The 14,067-nt window shown below is 51.9% G+C and overlaps 5 protein-coding genes across 5 annotated transcripts; 3 read left to right on the forward strand and 2 right to left on the reverse strand.

The window, feature by feature from the left end:
* Positions 1-314: 314 nt before the first annotated feature.
* On the forward strand, positions 315-3,631 carry STEHIDRAFT_43055 (uncharacterized protein; the record flags this gene model as incomplete). Its single annotated transcript, XM_007310975.1, has 10 exons — positions 315-503; positions 553-921; positions 974-1,167; positions 1,238-1,403; positions 1,456-1,604; positions 1,666-2,060; positions 2,116-2,307; positions 2,365-2,497; positions 2,578-3,332; positions 3,387-3,631. Coding segments are annotated over 10 exons (2,787 nt in total), but the record flags the coding sequence as incomplete, so codon positions are not given.
* A 3,497-nt stretch (positions 3,632-7,128) lies between these two features.
* STEHIDRAFT_163397 (uncharacterized protein) lies at positions 7,129-8,153 on the forward strand (the record flags this gene model as incomplete). Its single annotated transcript, XM_007311077.1, has 5 exons — positions 7,129-7,260; positions 7,326-7,481; positions 7,562-7,645; positions 7,701-7,887; positions 7,972-8,153. The coding sequence occupies 5 exons, from the start codon at positions 7,129-7,131 to the stop codon at positions 8,151-8,153; spliced, it is 741 nt and encodes a 246-aa protein (XP_007311139.1).
* Positions 8,154-8,320: 167 nt separating this feature from the next.
* On the reverse strand, positions 8,321-10,676 carry STEHIDRAFT_163398 (uncharacterized protein; the record flags this gene model as incomplete). The annotated part of the gene is made up of 4 exons (XM_007311078.1): positions 8,321-8,711; positions 8,785-9,020; positions 9,076-9,537; positions 10,320-10,676. The coding sequence occupies 4 exons, from the start codon at positions 10,674-10,676 to the stop codon at positions 8,321-8,323; spliced, it is 1,446 nt and encodes a 481-aa protein (XP_007311140.1).
* Positions 10,677-11,292: 616 nt separating this feature from the next.
* On the reverse strand, positions 11,293-11,800 carry STEHIDRAFT_69003 (uncharacterized protein; the record flags this gene model as incomplete). Its single annotated transcript, XM_007310983.1, has 2 exons — positions 11,293-11,469; positions 11,516-11,800. Coding segments are annotated over 2 exons (462 nt in total), but the record flags the coding sequence as incomplete, so codon positions are not given.
* A 948-nt stretch (positions 11,801-12,748) lies between these two features.
* On the forward strand, positions 12,749-13,180 carry STEHIDRAFT_163400 (uncharacterized protein; the record flags this gene model as incomplete). Its single annotated transcript, XM_007311079.1, has 2 exons — positions 12,749-13,059; positions 13,117-13,180. 2 exons carry the CDS (start codon positions 12,749-12,751, stop codon positions 13,178-13,180), a joined length of 375 nt encoding a protein of 124 aa, XP_007311141.1.
* Positions 13,181-14,067: the final 887 nt, after the last annotated feature.

Raw genomic sequence — 14,067 nt, forward strand, 5'->3', positions numbered from 1 at the left:
TCGACATCGTCCCTACCGCACCCCGACCCCTCGATACCCCCTTGTTTGACTTTCCGTACAACGAGGACGATCCGAACTTCCCCATCTTGCAGGATTCGTCGCCCTCCTTCGACTCGGACTTCGATATCTCCGATACCCTTTTGCAGGGCATCCAGGAGGAGCCGGAGATCCCGGGTCTTACTTTGAAGACCTCCAACCGTAATAGGCGTTACTTGAACTCGGTGCGCCATCATTTAACTATCTTTATATTCTTCTACTAATTGCGTACTCTGTTTATTTGCATCCAGGACGCCCCTCTTTTAACCTGGCTCAAATATCGGCAGGAATACCTCGACGAGCTTTTGCGTCGGGAGGGCCGATCATTTGGGTGTGGGCGGAAGACATGTCAGAAGTGTGGTTCCGAGAGCAAGCTGTACCGATGCAGGGATTGCAGTGGAACGGGGATGTATTGTGCTGGGTGCACAGTAGCGGCTCATGCGGTCGCCCCTCTTCATATTGTTGAGGTGCGTGTTTTCTCTTCTAACTCTCAACAACGCTGACATATATATGTAGGAATGGACGGGGGCTTTTTTCCAAAAAACACGGCTATCCGCCTTGGGCCTTAGAATCTCCCTCGGTCACGACGTCGGTTGTTCCTGCTCGCTGCTCCAGCCTGGAACGAAGAATTTTATCGTCATCCATACCAACGGCATCCATCAAGTTTCAGTCGATTTCTGTGGATGCCCTCAATGTCCCGAGCGTTGGCGGCAGCTCATACGCTTTGGATTCTACCCCGCCACACCCATTGACCCGCAGACCTGCGCCACCATCGAGGTCATGCGCCAATTCCAGGTCCTGAACCTCCAAGGCAAGATCTCCGTATTCGATTTTTATCAAGGGCTCGTCCGGCTCACGGATGGGTACGGGATCGAACCTTTGCCGGTATGTACAGATCGGGTGCACATAGCAGCGCTCATGCTGACTTGAACAACAGGACCGCCGGCCATCATTTGCGCTCATGGTGCAGGAGTGGCGGAATCTACTCCTGCTGAAGCGTGCTGCTCGCGGCCATGCCACGTCAGGCGTCGATGGGACTCGACTAGGCGAGTTGGCGATTCCCTGTCGAGCCTGTCCCATACCGGGAGAGAATGTACCTGCCGATCTTACTTCGATACCCACAGAGGACGCGTCAGTTTTTTTTCCCCTTCCCTTCGACCTTGCCATACCATGGGTCAACTAATTTCCTTTTGATTCATAGTTGGCTTTACCGACTCATGCTCGCCCACGATGCAAATTTCCGGCTGAAAGGAAGGCTGAGGAAGACCGAAGTTAGCGACGTCTCGCTAACTAACGGCCTGGCGTACTTTGTGGAGGAAAGAGCCTATAAGGAATACCTCGCATCCGCTGGTGACGGAGGCGGCGAGGTAGGCCAACCTTTCTTTAGTCCTCAACCTTCGCTGCTAACCGTGTTCATAGATCAGCAACTGTGTTTCCTTCCACGCAATGACCAGCGCCAACAACAAGGGGGCAAGCAACCTAGCCAGCACGGGCGTCGGAGGGGTTTGCTGCGGCCGGCACGAGGTCGTAAGGCCTAATGGCATTGGCGATCTCCAAAAGGGTGAACGGTACGTCCATTTTCGATTGGATTCTCTTGCAAACTTGTTCTAACCCACGCGTGAAACCCAGCTACGCTAACATGGATTACATATTTCTTGCCAGCATCATTGGCATCGCGATCCTCACGCTCATCGCCTCCTACGACATTGGGTGCCAGTGGAGCGTGCACTTCTTTTCGCGGGTTGCATCCATGCCCGATTACCTTCAGCTTTCCCCAACCCTCATCAACATCTACTTCGTCGTCCCCGCCTTCCACCTCGAGGCCCACATTGACAAGTGCAAGCCCCTGTTTTCTCCTCGATACCTTCGTGGGCTTGCGCAGACAGAGTTCGAAGCCATCAAAAGAATCTGGGCCATCCTCAAGGGGGCGGCAGCTAGCCTGAAGGAGATGCGCCCTGGGCACCGTCGAGATACACTGGACGACTTCTGTGGATATGCCAACTGGACGAAAACTACTAGGCTCGGTAAGTACTTCTACTTTCTTCTATACCACCGATCCGATTTCTCATACCCTCTCAGGCGCAAGTCTCTTGAAGAAGATGGTGGGTGCGATACCTTCTTGCATCACACACCGTCGTGCCCTCGAAGGATTCGAGGAGAACATCCGGAAGGCGTCACCTGAGACACTCGAAGGCTGGGTGCAGATGTACGAGGCCTGGCTGGTTTCTCAGGACAAATCGAAGAACTGCCCATTTGTGGCACCCCGAAACGGTATGTGGCCTGTTTGCCTGAATGCTCATTCTGTAGTAACTTATTAGCTCTTTGTAGAGCTCACTATTGGTGAAGTACGCCTTCGGCTTGCTCAGGAAGAGCATGAGCGAGGGGTATCTGCTGTTCGCGGGCGTGACGACTCTGGCGAGGCCGCCCTTATCGTGCTCGGCATGGAAATCGAGGTGGCACAGTATGTCCTTCCTCTTTAATTGTTCCTCCTACTTTTTCAATCGATGGCTGGGGAATTACCTTGCTTATATGGTTTTAAAGGGCACAGCTGCAGGTTGACCTGAAGGGTTACACCAGGGCGACTCATTTACAGCGTGCAGAGCTTGAGGACAGGCGCAACTCCCTCTTCCGACGGATTCAGAAGTTACGGGATATGCAGGAAACCCACATGCCCGGCCTCCGTATTAGGCTCGAGCTCTCCGAGGAGGACTTCAAGGGGAAACGCGCATCCTCGGAAACCATCCCCCTCCATCTCCCGTCCAGCTTGCCTCCTGCCCTCCGCTCCGTACTCTGCTCCGGCACCCTCCTCGATTCCGAACGTCGACTTCGCGAGGCAGAGGCTTTCGATGCATTAGAGGGTCTTCGGAATCAACTTCGTACAAAGACATTCATGGGGCGCTTCAAGACTGCAAATATAACCGGCCAGCGACAGGGTACCCGTGCTCGGGCTCTTCTATCAGGTGTCGACGTCCGGATCTTTCTCTTAAAGCACCGGTACCGCCGTGCGAGGGCGGCGTTGATGGGTCTTGTGGGTGTTGAGCAATGGAGGGTGCAGGGGCTTTCATCTAGACTGCAGGAGTTGAAAGATGAGGATGTGAGGGGATTGGGCGATGCGGTGTTGAAGGAGGCAGAGAAGGTGTCCGTGGAGTTCGCCCAACAGCAGGCAGACGCGGGTCTCAGAACTCTGCAGACCATCAGAACGCTCAAGGGACATTCGCAGGGGTCGAGAACGTTGTCCTGGATATGGACAACAGTATCGATGGGCGAAGACGGTACGGATCCTGGGCTTAATGACGGTGAGCAGGGCCTCCTTATAGCTAGGTAGTCCCGTGTACTGAAATTTATTGCAGCTTTGAGAGTGGAATGGGCGAAAGCAAAGGCCCGTGCAGAGCGATGGACGGAGGAGGTCCAGCTCGTGCAAGAGGAGATGCGACGCACGATCGAGTATTGCAAGTTCAAGGCAGAATGGTGGAGATCGCGGTCTGCTCTCCGTCGCGATGCTTCTCCGGAGCTGGCAGATGGACTGGCTGCCTATGCGTTTGAGCATGCCGATCTAGAAGAGAGATTTGCAGCGGATTTAGAGAGACGGTGGGATGTGATTCGTGCCAAGGCCAGAGAGTTCATTGACTCTGGTTTTCAATTTGCTGAGGCTCCGGATGGGGAGTTGGAGAAGGCGCCAGAGGCACCTGCATTGCCAGCGGAGACGATCACGCTGAACTTGCGTGAGCTGGAGGCTTTGGAGGACTCGGACGATGACGATTGATTTATATTACGCACTTGTACCCTCTTCTCTGTAGGTATATACATATATTGCATGATGTACTGTAGTATTTATGAGAAATATATTCATCTTTGTCTTGCAAAAAAATGGTGCACCAGAGTGAAAAGGTCCGAAAAACTTGAGGAGGAGGGTTCGGCGACGCGAAATTTTACAAGTCGTCACAAGTGGCGTTGGGTGGCACAATGTGGCCCAAATTGGCATGAAAACACAGCACATGTTTCCTACACGTTTGGTCACACAACTTTGATGTGAAAGTCTTGTAAGTATCCTTTAAAGTCATCAGGCACAAAAAGATGATACAGAAATGTGGCCCATATATATATATATAGGTAGCGTAAGGTGAATGTGTGGCCCAAATCAGGAGTGCACCACATAATTGATTGTATTCAAGAATCACAGTCTCTGCATTATACATCAGGATATGTATTATTATCAAGAGCCTAATTTACAGTATTAAAGTGAGTCCAGGGCCATGAGAGGAGGAGGGCATTTATTTACAGATAGATTCCAGGTGGCACCTGTGGCCCAGAAAGTAAGAACAGTAGAGGACGGCACTGAGATGATTTGGAGGGGTTCTAACTTTCACTAATACTTAATTACTATTATCTAGATATTTACAAGAACCTGGAAGAAGGAGGATATAAGGCTATGGACAAAGTGGCGGCTAATGAAGGGAGGGCGTGCCAAATAGAAGGCATGGGAAGGTGGACCTATTTAGGAAGTGGGTGTGAGCAGCCGGCAATATTGCCGGTACACTAAGAGTGAAGAACAAATAATAGCAAACAAAACATTCGCGCTGCTGGGGCGAATATTGTTCTGAGGGATTTTGTCAGCTGTCGGGGTTTGAATTGAATTCCCTGCCCCAGTGAACGCGCGTGAAGCGTGGGAAGCTCCATTACAATGACAGCCCACAGGCGTGCTTCACGCGGAACATTACAATGGAGGCCAACGTCCTTGACGTGCTCCATTATAATGTTCCTTACAAGCACGGCTGTTTGAACGACACTACTGCTGCTGCAACCTGTCCCATACGTTTGATATGACTTACCTCGTTACCCTCACAGGCGTCGAGATGCGCGTTGGTTCTTGTCTTGATTAAAAGTCCTCTGGCATCTGTCCGACGACGAGACTACGGCATCGAGTTCATAACCCGGACCTGGTGCACGGTCTAACTCTGAGTCTAACGTCTGGCTTGAGAACGACGTTGAAGGGGTTGAATTTCGATTCTACCGGCCTTTAAGCTCTATGGAGAGATGGAACGAATCGTAGGTACGTGGTACGTGAATTCCTTCGTTCTACAATACGGTGCTTTATTCTGACAGACATGGTGTCTTTGTCTCCAGCCTGAGGCTTACTCCCTCAACAGACTAACCAAGATACGAGGATTCAGTCCATCCACAGATACTTATCTCTAGCGAGATCATTGCCTGACCTCGTGAGATCGTCTCCGGTGCTTACGAACATGGACCCGCTGCCGCCTCCTCTCCTGCTACTACTCCGACCAACCTTCGCCTTCCCTCTCCGACTTCCTTCAGGTGTCTATCGCATCACTCTGCCGCATCCGTCAATGATCTGAGCCTCATCCTACGACCTGTCCCGGACCTTCAATATACCTTGTTACGCGCGTCGACATGCGCGGTTGCTTTTGTATACCGTGTCGAGTAACAGCATCGCATCTCATCCGAGCTCACTAGAAGTGCTCGACCTAGTCTTGGCTCGATGAGGCTCCTCTCCGATTCTACGGGACTTCAAAGCTTCATGAGAGATATACTCAGTCGGACGTGCTGCGTGAGCTCCTTCGGTCCACAATGTCCTTCGTGTTGAAATTGAGACGGTGTCTGCCTCAGGCTCTCTGGACAGATGTATGTCACACAGAGTCAGTGTGCGTATCGGTGTACTCGTAGTACTGTGTACCAGTACTCACTCCAGCCCGCTGAAACACGGCTCCTCAGGTGTAAGTATGTGCGTCGTCACACCGTACTGACAATGGCGAAAGGTCAGCAATGAGTTATCGCACTCGCCATACACCACTTCCGCATACGGGTACTTGGATGTCTTCCACTGAACCTCAATTCACGGATCCTCTATACTCACCAAAAGCGGCATCTCTTATCTTATATGTAGTCCACCAGCACCTATCGACAACTCCGCATCGAGCTCCGAGTCGTTACTTCGTGTTTGACCTAGTTCTTTTGTCTCGAGCACGACTGTCATGGAGTCTTCAGTCTTCCTCTCGACTCTTTTACATGACTTCATCGCATGGTAGACCAAGGTGCGTTGATTCCTTCAGGTCACAATGTTCTCCGTTTTGATATAACGGTGTTTTAGACTGTTACAGTCTCTCCAGGTTTAGATCTCTACCAAAGTCTCAAATAGACTGATACGAGGATTCAGATCATGTCTCACCTCTCGTCTTTTCGTCGTTCAATGACACGTCATGAAGTCACGACGCGTGATGGATTTGGATGCACGGAAGTTACTATCTGCACACGAGTCTCGCTCGTCACTGGCGGCGGGAGGTATATCAAATTGACCTCTCCATCCCCTTCATTTCCCGACATAATCAGACGTATATAAGTACCTCACGCCTCATCAGTTCTGTGTGTGAATGAGGCACTGTCGGTTCGGCCACCAAAGCATCGTGTGCGGTCCGTGGCCTGCACACTCGCCAGACTTGGATGTCTTTCACCGAACCTTGAGTCACGGACACGGAGACGGATCCTCTATGATCAATGATCATGATGAACCAAAATATATAACCGTGACTGCATTCCTGATATCCCGATTCCCGAAAGATTCTGGCCGTTTTGTCGCCCGCGCACTGCACTGTTTAAATCGCCAACTATACCCCCTCTGAATCCTCTCAGGAATCTGCTATGTATAAGCCTCAAGATTCAAGCAATCGTACTCGTACTCGTGCCTGTGCCCGTGGTTTCCAGCGCTCAAATTCAGCGCCTCGAACGGACGTTTGAAAGTCACATACTCACACTCTCCTTCCAAAGCCTTCCACAACCTTCACCGCCACCCACCCAAACAACCCACGTATACGTATACGCCTACGTGAGAACAAGGGCTGTCCTGCCCGTCTTGGGTCCTTATAAGACTGCAACGCCTGTGGAGTGTGGGGTGAAAGGATAGGCGTCTCCTCTCTCTTTTCTGACGACCGACTACTGGCTCCCGTCATCTTATACTGATAGGCCTGCGAGACGGTGAGTGTTCACGTTCTGACTTCTGACATACGGGGCGTTTTCTTAGTCTCCAATTGACTTGACTTGAATTTACGGTCCAGCCCCACTGCCCTACTTATTACCATGTCGAGTCGTCCATCGTCCATCATGAACGCCTCGGATTCGGACCACGAGCAGCAGCAGTCATCTGGCATCGTCCTCGCCAATACTTCAATCTCAGCGAACGATCCCGCAGCGCCAGAACGAGAGCTTGAGGTGCGTATCTGTGCATCACTGAGCGTTGAGTAATCCTATTCGACAGCTCAAACCTTGTGTGCCAGGCGGTTAAAGCCGGAAGGAAACACAATTTCGGAGAATATGAAGACGAGGACGGGGGCGAGGATGGAGATGGACATACAGAGACGATTGGCTCCGACGACGAGCCTGTCAATGAAGGCTCGACGGTCACTACTGCTCTAGGTTGTGCTAATTCGCGTGTACGTCGTCCTTCGCCTTTGACCTCCAGTCTTTCTTCACGACATCATACTGAAACGCCACGCTCTGTTTGCCTTGACAGTCCTCCCAATCAATGCCACCATACAAACGTCACCACCCCGACTCCGATGGACATGATTCGTCCGAACAACTTCCCTCGGTTCACGTAAGTCGGGTTCTATTCCGCGTGAACGCTACAGGATGTCATCATAACCTAACAGATCCCCCAGGCCTCCAACTCCGATATCCGTGCCCTGCACACTCAACATTCTTCTGGGACCTCATCCCCGTCCATCCTTTCTCTCCTCACCTCTTCCTCCTCCTCCGCCCATGCCCTTCGTTCAAACTCGGCCTGGGCATCAAATAATCGCTCCCGTTGGATTGTGGCGGATCGCCCGGTGAAGGCGCGTACGTCGATGTCCTCGAAGAGTCAGAATTGACTCCGACGGAGAGAGAACACATACGAGAGTACAGATTCGACACTACTCCTAGTCGATCTTGAATCGACGCGGGCTGTGGGTTCGGCTGTGGATTTGGCTGTGGCTGAGGATTCGGTGAGGGACCACCTCGGTTTCGCCTCGAATCCACAAAATCCGCACCAGCGGAATAGAACGCCCTTGCGAAGTCGGAAACTGGAGGCCTACGACCTGAGCCAGAAGAGGACGGGGGGATGATTGAGGCGGTGGAGAATTTGGATACGTGGAAGCGAACGGGTCCGTTGGGCCCGTGGAAGGTATGGGAAACGAATAATCGTTATCGCTGGTGTATGGAGCATAGGGTTGATTGGGCACGGGCGGATAGGGCGATGGATATTGAGGTAGCATGCATGAACGGCGGTGCTTTAGGTCGAGGTGGAGGTGGAGGACCTGGAGGAGGCGGATGTTGAGGGGCGTAGCCCGATTGAGGTGGCGGAAGTGGCACTTGGGATGGAAGATATGGTGATGGCGGATGCGGCGATGGAGGTGGTTGTGGCTGAGGTGGAGGCGGTGGCGAGGAATGGGGCCCAAATGAAGGCGATGAGGAAGGCTGTAGGCCTATGTGTGGCCCAAATTGGTGTATCATTGATAGAGGAGGTACAGCTAGCGACGGAGAGTATGGAAGTGTATGAAGGGTCTGTGAAGGGTTCAATTGCGAGGACGTAGAGAACGAATTGGCCAGAGGTGGAGGTTGAATATGGGGGGATTGTTGTGGATGCGGGGAGTAGGATGCGTTCGAGGGAGGTGAGGGCATGGCTACAGGCATGGATACGCGTCCTGCAGTACCTGGTGGTTGGCTAATTGGATCGAGCTGGAGGGGAGGAACGACCGACGCGCCATGCCCAGAATTCTGACAACGGGAGGTGCGTGGTTGTAGGTGCTGTAGGATGACGGTGGACGAGGAGGAACGGGTGGTCGTTGGGCGCTCGAAGTGGCAGCGTTCACATTCGATGTCGAACCCGGACTCGTTATACTCGTCGCAGCATTCGTGGAGCTCTCGGAAACTGGTTGAAAACCATCCGTAGCCGAGTTAATACCTGCAGAGGCATAGAAGTCCAGGGCAAACTGGGATAGAGGTCGTCCCTCCGTCGATGACGAAGAACGAGCATGTATAGGACACAGGGTCGAAGTAGGTGATTGTGGCGCGGAAGGCACCGACGGACTGTAACGTGAGTGCGTTGGTGTGAATTTCGAGAACGGGGATATCATGGGAGGATGTCGAAGGTTGGGACGACTGAGGCGATGAAGGTTGATGATAAATTGTCGGAGAACTGGGTAGATTGGACTCAACGGGGACTTGACTACCATTAGACTCTCCTCCATCATCAACGTCTACCGGGACCGTGCTCTCTCCAGCGCTCTCATCTGCCACGAGCGTATACGCCGGCGGTGGGATATCGTCCTGCTCTTCTTCTCCTTCTCCTCCCCCTACATTCCCGTTCCCAGTCCCAACCCCGTTCCCGCTCGACGAATCTTGCACAAGTGGTAAAGATGATGCAGTCTGTACGACATTGGGCGAAGATGGAAGGATTAGAGAGTATGATGGTAGCGAAGCCGCAGAGATATCTGCCAGTTGAGAGGACTACGGAGATGACGACTGAGAGAGAGAAAGACAGAATGACGGCGGTTCAATGCTGTGGTAGCACGTTGATATTAAACTAAAATAGAGCATCGTCTCACCGCAAAGCAAGTGCTCTCAAAAACACTCAAAACCTATGCTTGTGCACTTCACAGAATTTTTCAGGTGATATGAACCCTGTTGTTTCGTATCTCCGAGCGGAAATATTTCCTGCCCACATGTCCTTCTGTGCGCTATGAATGACGGAAAAGGAGACCCCATACAGAAATAATCACGTAGACCGGCAAGCCGTGAATCGCCTCTTCGCAGTGAACGTAGCTTCCGAACTCAACAGGGTGCTCCATGCCAAGTCTGCATCAGTTCGCAGTGGAGAAAAAGCATCTGGTCATCTGCCGAACTTGGTGATTCACATTGCGTCCATAAAAGGACACGTCTGAGCTCGAGACGATAAATCGTCTCATTAATGTATGCCTGCGCACGCTTTAAATATCAAACCCTCGGCTGTTAGGCTGCGGTATAGCTCGTCAATTCCTACCGGTGAGGAACTCCCCACAGTTTAGCAGACAAAGAACGTGAGCAAAATGGTGAAACCAAGAAAGACGGGCTCCGAGATAGCATGCGGAAAGACGAAGTGTCCGGCGGTCTGGGAGCAGAAACGGAGTTCGGTCGCACATTTCTGTTTCCTGGGTGCTCTTGCGGACGTGGGTGTATCATCGTCATTATCGTCCTCATTGTCGTCCCCGTTGTCCATTTGGACCTAGAATCTCTCCTGTTCAACCGCCGACACAAGGTAAAGGAGTCGTCGGAATCTGAGAATGAGGAAGTGGTAGAGGAGTGGCAGTGGAGGAGATGGAGGTGCAATTTCGATCTTGTAGAGGAATGGCCCGAGGGGCGCGGGGTGGGAGTGGGTGGGAGTGAGCGGCAGGAAGAGGGGGTGGGGTAATGGAAGCGTAGAAGTCTATGGCGTGGATGTTGGGGTCACTCGGGATTTGGAGGAGGGAGGACGTGTATGTGGATACTTTTGCAGCCGGTTTGCTTTGGGACGGGCTGAGGACAGCTTGGGGTGTGGGTTGGGATTGGGTCTGCGATGGGTATTGGGTGAGGGCGCGTTGGGCTTGTTCGGTATGGTTGTGGTCGTGCATGGTCTGAACTTCCATTAGCATGTGATGAAGCCAAAGTTCACGACTACACCATTCAAGAGGCGTGAGCACAAAGAGCGGGTACAGGAGAGGCCGGACAGACCTTGTTTCGAGAGTACAACATCCGCCCTGGGGAGATATCACAGCACTCATTCGTCCGCCCTTTCTTCTTGCATCTGCAAGAGATCCGAAGGCGAGAACACACTGTGCACGACGGAACCCCACCTTCCCGATCTCCGCTCATGCAGGCGTCCTTGTACCCGCAATGGGATGTAGGACGAGGAGCCCGTCCATGCGAATTGTAATTTAGGACAGGAAGCCCGTCCGCTGGCCTGGCAGGCAACACCCCGCGAGTTCCTACATTGTAATGCAGGCCCCTTCCCTTTACGGTCGGTCTACATTGTTTCTTCGTCATTTCCCTGCATTGTAATGTAGGACTTACCTTATACGGTGTTTGTGCCATTTTTGCGATGCAACTGATTCAGAATATTGCACGATCGTGAGGTTTGCGAAGAGTTTTCCCAATCTGGTTATCCTCGTCATTTGGTCCCGTCCGTACATTAGTTATCTTATCTGTATGTCTAAACATTCACTGATTAGATTGGCGTGGCAGCGGGTTTCAGTGAGGTGTGGCGGGGTAGAGCGATGCACGTAGGAGTTGAACGTGTCGTGGGGGTGATGAAGGGCATCCACAGAAGTCTATCGCAATGCGATGAAGGCCGTTGACATGCAAAGCAATGAATTGAGCGTGGCCCGGGGAACTGAACGGGCATTTGGTTGCTGTAGTATGACCAAGCTAAATGCGAAGGCCGAGGTTGGCAAGCATGATAGGCGAGAAGTACGTGGACTTCCAGGCCTACAGATGCTTCAGTACGAGAATGCCAGGACGTTCCCAAGGGCGTACAAACCTCAATGCGGTGAAACGGATGTGCTTTATGACTATTGACCATACACGCCGCGCATAACATCTCGCCAAATGATAGACAGTCCTTGCACCGATGGAGTTCCACACCGGGAGCGTTACATGTACAGCAGCGTGTTTGCGTGATGTATGTTCCACGTCCTTCGAGTCTTAGGAGCTCGTCGAGGTATGCTGGGCGGTAATTTATCCATGTTCGGAGGGGGATATCCTGAACCGAGGTTAACCGAGATAAAATTGCTGTTGAGCATGGCAGAGGGTGTTCAAGTCAAACGGGGCACATACCGAGTTATCATACCGATCACTTTTTGTTTTGATCTTCACATTGGGGATTGCAGGAGGCGGTATGTCCTCAGCATGACTTGGTGTATTCATCTCGAGGTCTGGAGGAGGCGGGATAGTAGGATCGATGTCGCCATACGAGAAGTTTCCGAATGCAAGTTCAATGTGTGGTGGCGGTCGCAGAGGAAGTGTAGTAACAGAAGCGTCGACACGCCGCCGACGAACATCCCCAGAAGTTGTAACGTCCTCGACCTGAGAGGGTTGTGCTGCGAACGGGTCGTCAGACTCAGCGGCGTGAAACGCTCGCTTTCCACGCCCAGCTTTAGCCCTTCGTGCAGTGTTCATGGGTGATGCACATCCAGAGTAACGCCAAGCAAGCGATAGAGCCGAGCAGAAGTAAGTCTAGCAAAGAATCCCGAGGCTTCAAGTGAGGAGGTGACATGCAGTGGGCAGCGGGCAGATGGCGAGGCGTAGGAGAGTTATCACAATCGCTCAAGACGCAGACCTGTACATGTTCCAGCACGACCTCACGCCACAATTGTGCGGCAAATATACAGTCTCTCTAATTGCCTGCACTATACTGCACAATGATTCTAACGCTGCTTATTCCTAGATCGAAAGTGCAAGGGGTAGTTTTGGTGCCCAGCATAGACCAGATGAAATCACACGTTGGATCCGAGACCATCGTGTTTGCGATAACGACTACCCGATAAGTGATCTTGCTACATTCACGAACGGCTTCTGGACGTGGTGGTGCGGGCTCCAGCCAAAGCGGGTGATCTCCAACGCTCCGGGGGCACTTCGGTCAGAGTTCCAGGACGGATGGACGTGGGCTGTCCTGGACAGACCAGGATCAGCGGGACTAGTACTGGTGATGGTGGCGCCGTCATGGTGGGGTGCTGCCCTGGTAGGCGATTTGAACCACGACCCGACGCTGAGCCTGATGTGGGATGCTGTCGTACGCGATGTGGCATATGCATTGGAGGAGCTAGTGATGTGGAAGGAACGTCAACTTGTTGAGGAAGGGGAGGGTGGGCATTCGACCAGAGAGGTCCCTGAGCCTGATGAATGTTCGATCACACCGGATATGGGTAAGACACAATTGAAGGTCTCTGTGGCGCCACCACCGAGTCCGGAGCAGCCCATTTCGCAGGGTGTTCGGACGTCAACACGTTTAAAGACCGCGTACGTCTTTACCATTTGTGCATCTATTGAACATCATTCACTAATATACACATGTAGTACACAAACGGAGAAGGCAAGGGCTCACGATGAAGTGAAGCAGACGAAGAGCAAACGATTATAATTGTGGCCCACACAAATCTTACTATTACATACTATATTTTGTACCTAACTTGTGTAATGTACAGCCCATGTTTAATCACCAGATAGATACTTTGATATGATTGTGCATCGCTGGAGCCTGGAGGAGGAAATTTGCAGGTGTGGCACGAAGTGCCACACGTGAAACCATATCTAATGTGATTGATCGCCTCGAAGAGGACAATCTAATCTCGCCAAATACTTCCAGGAGTCAGATCAAAGTCAGATGGAGGTGCTATCTGGGCAGTCCACACAATGTTTCAGACGACTAGCACCCAATAATCCCAGCTCAGAGCAATATACAATCAATGCAGTCCCAAGAAGGAAGTATACATAGATCCAACCTCGCAAATTCCAAAATGGGTGGTATTACAGTCGTTTGCATATGAAACCCGAGGTGGCGTTTTTCCGCGCGCGCGGAAAGTTGTTTGTCTTAGCCAAATACGTGACGAACACTTGTCACCACGGACATTTCCGAAGTCTTCGAACAATGCCCGTACACACCGTATACACCGTGTACGCATCTGTCGTCCTACTTGCTTCGGACGTGCTGGACCTTCCTTTTACACCTCAGCATCTTCGGAATCTACTATATACATGGTAATTGCAAACATCCTGCACATTCTCAGCGACGACGGAACTGTCAATGAGTTCAGGTTAGACTTGAACAAGTCAAGCCGACCTTGCTTTCCATCTTGAGTACCGATGAACGTTCCTCCGACACAGACTTGGACTCGCACCACATCAGTGCCTCTTTCTCCCACTCCTCCTAGTGGGTAGGTTCTCAGCTCATGTCTCAATGATTGAAGGCGCTCAACTTGACATTGCGAGGAGGCCCTCGTCCATCATCATCCATTTGCACAACTGTTC

Source organism: Stereum hirsutum (genome assembly GCF_000264905.1).
Source record: "Stereum hirsutum FP-91666 SS1 unplaced genomic scaffold STEHIscaffold_23, whole genome shotgun sequence".
NCBI lineage: Eukaryota > Fungi > Basidiomycota > Agaricomycetes > Russulales > Stereaceae > Stereum > Stereum hirsutum.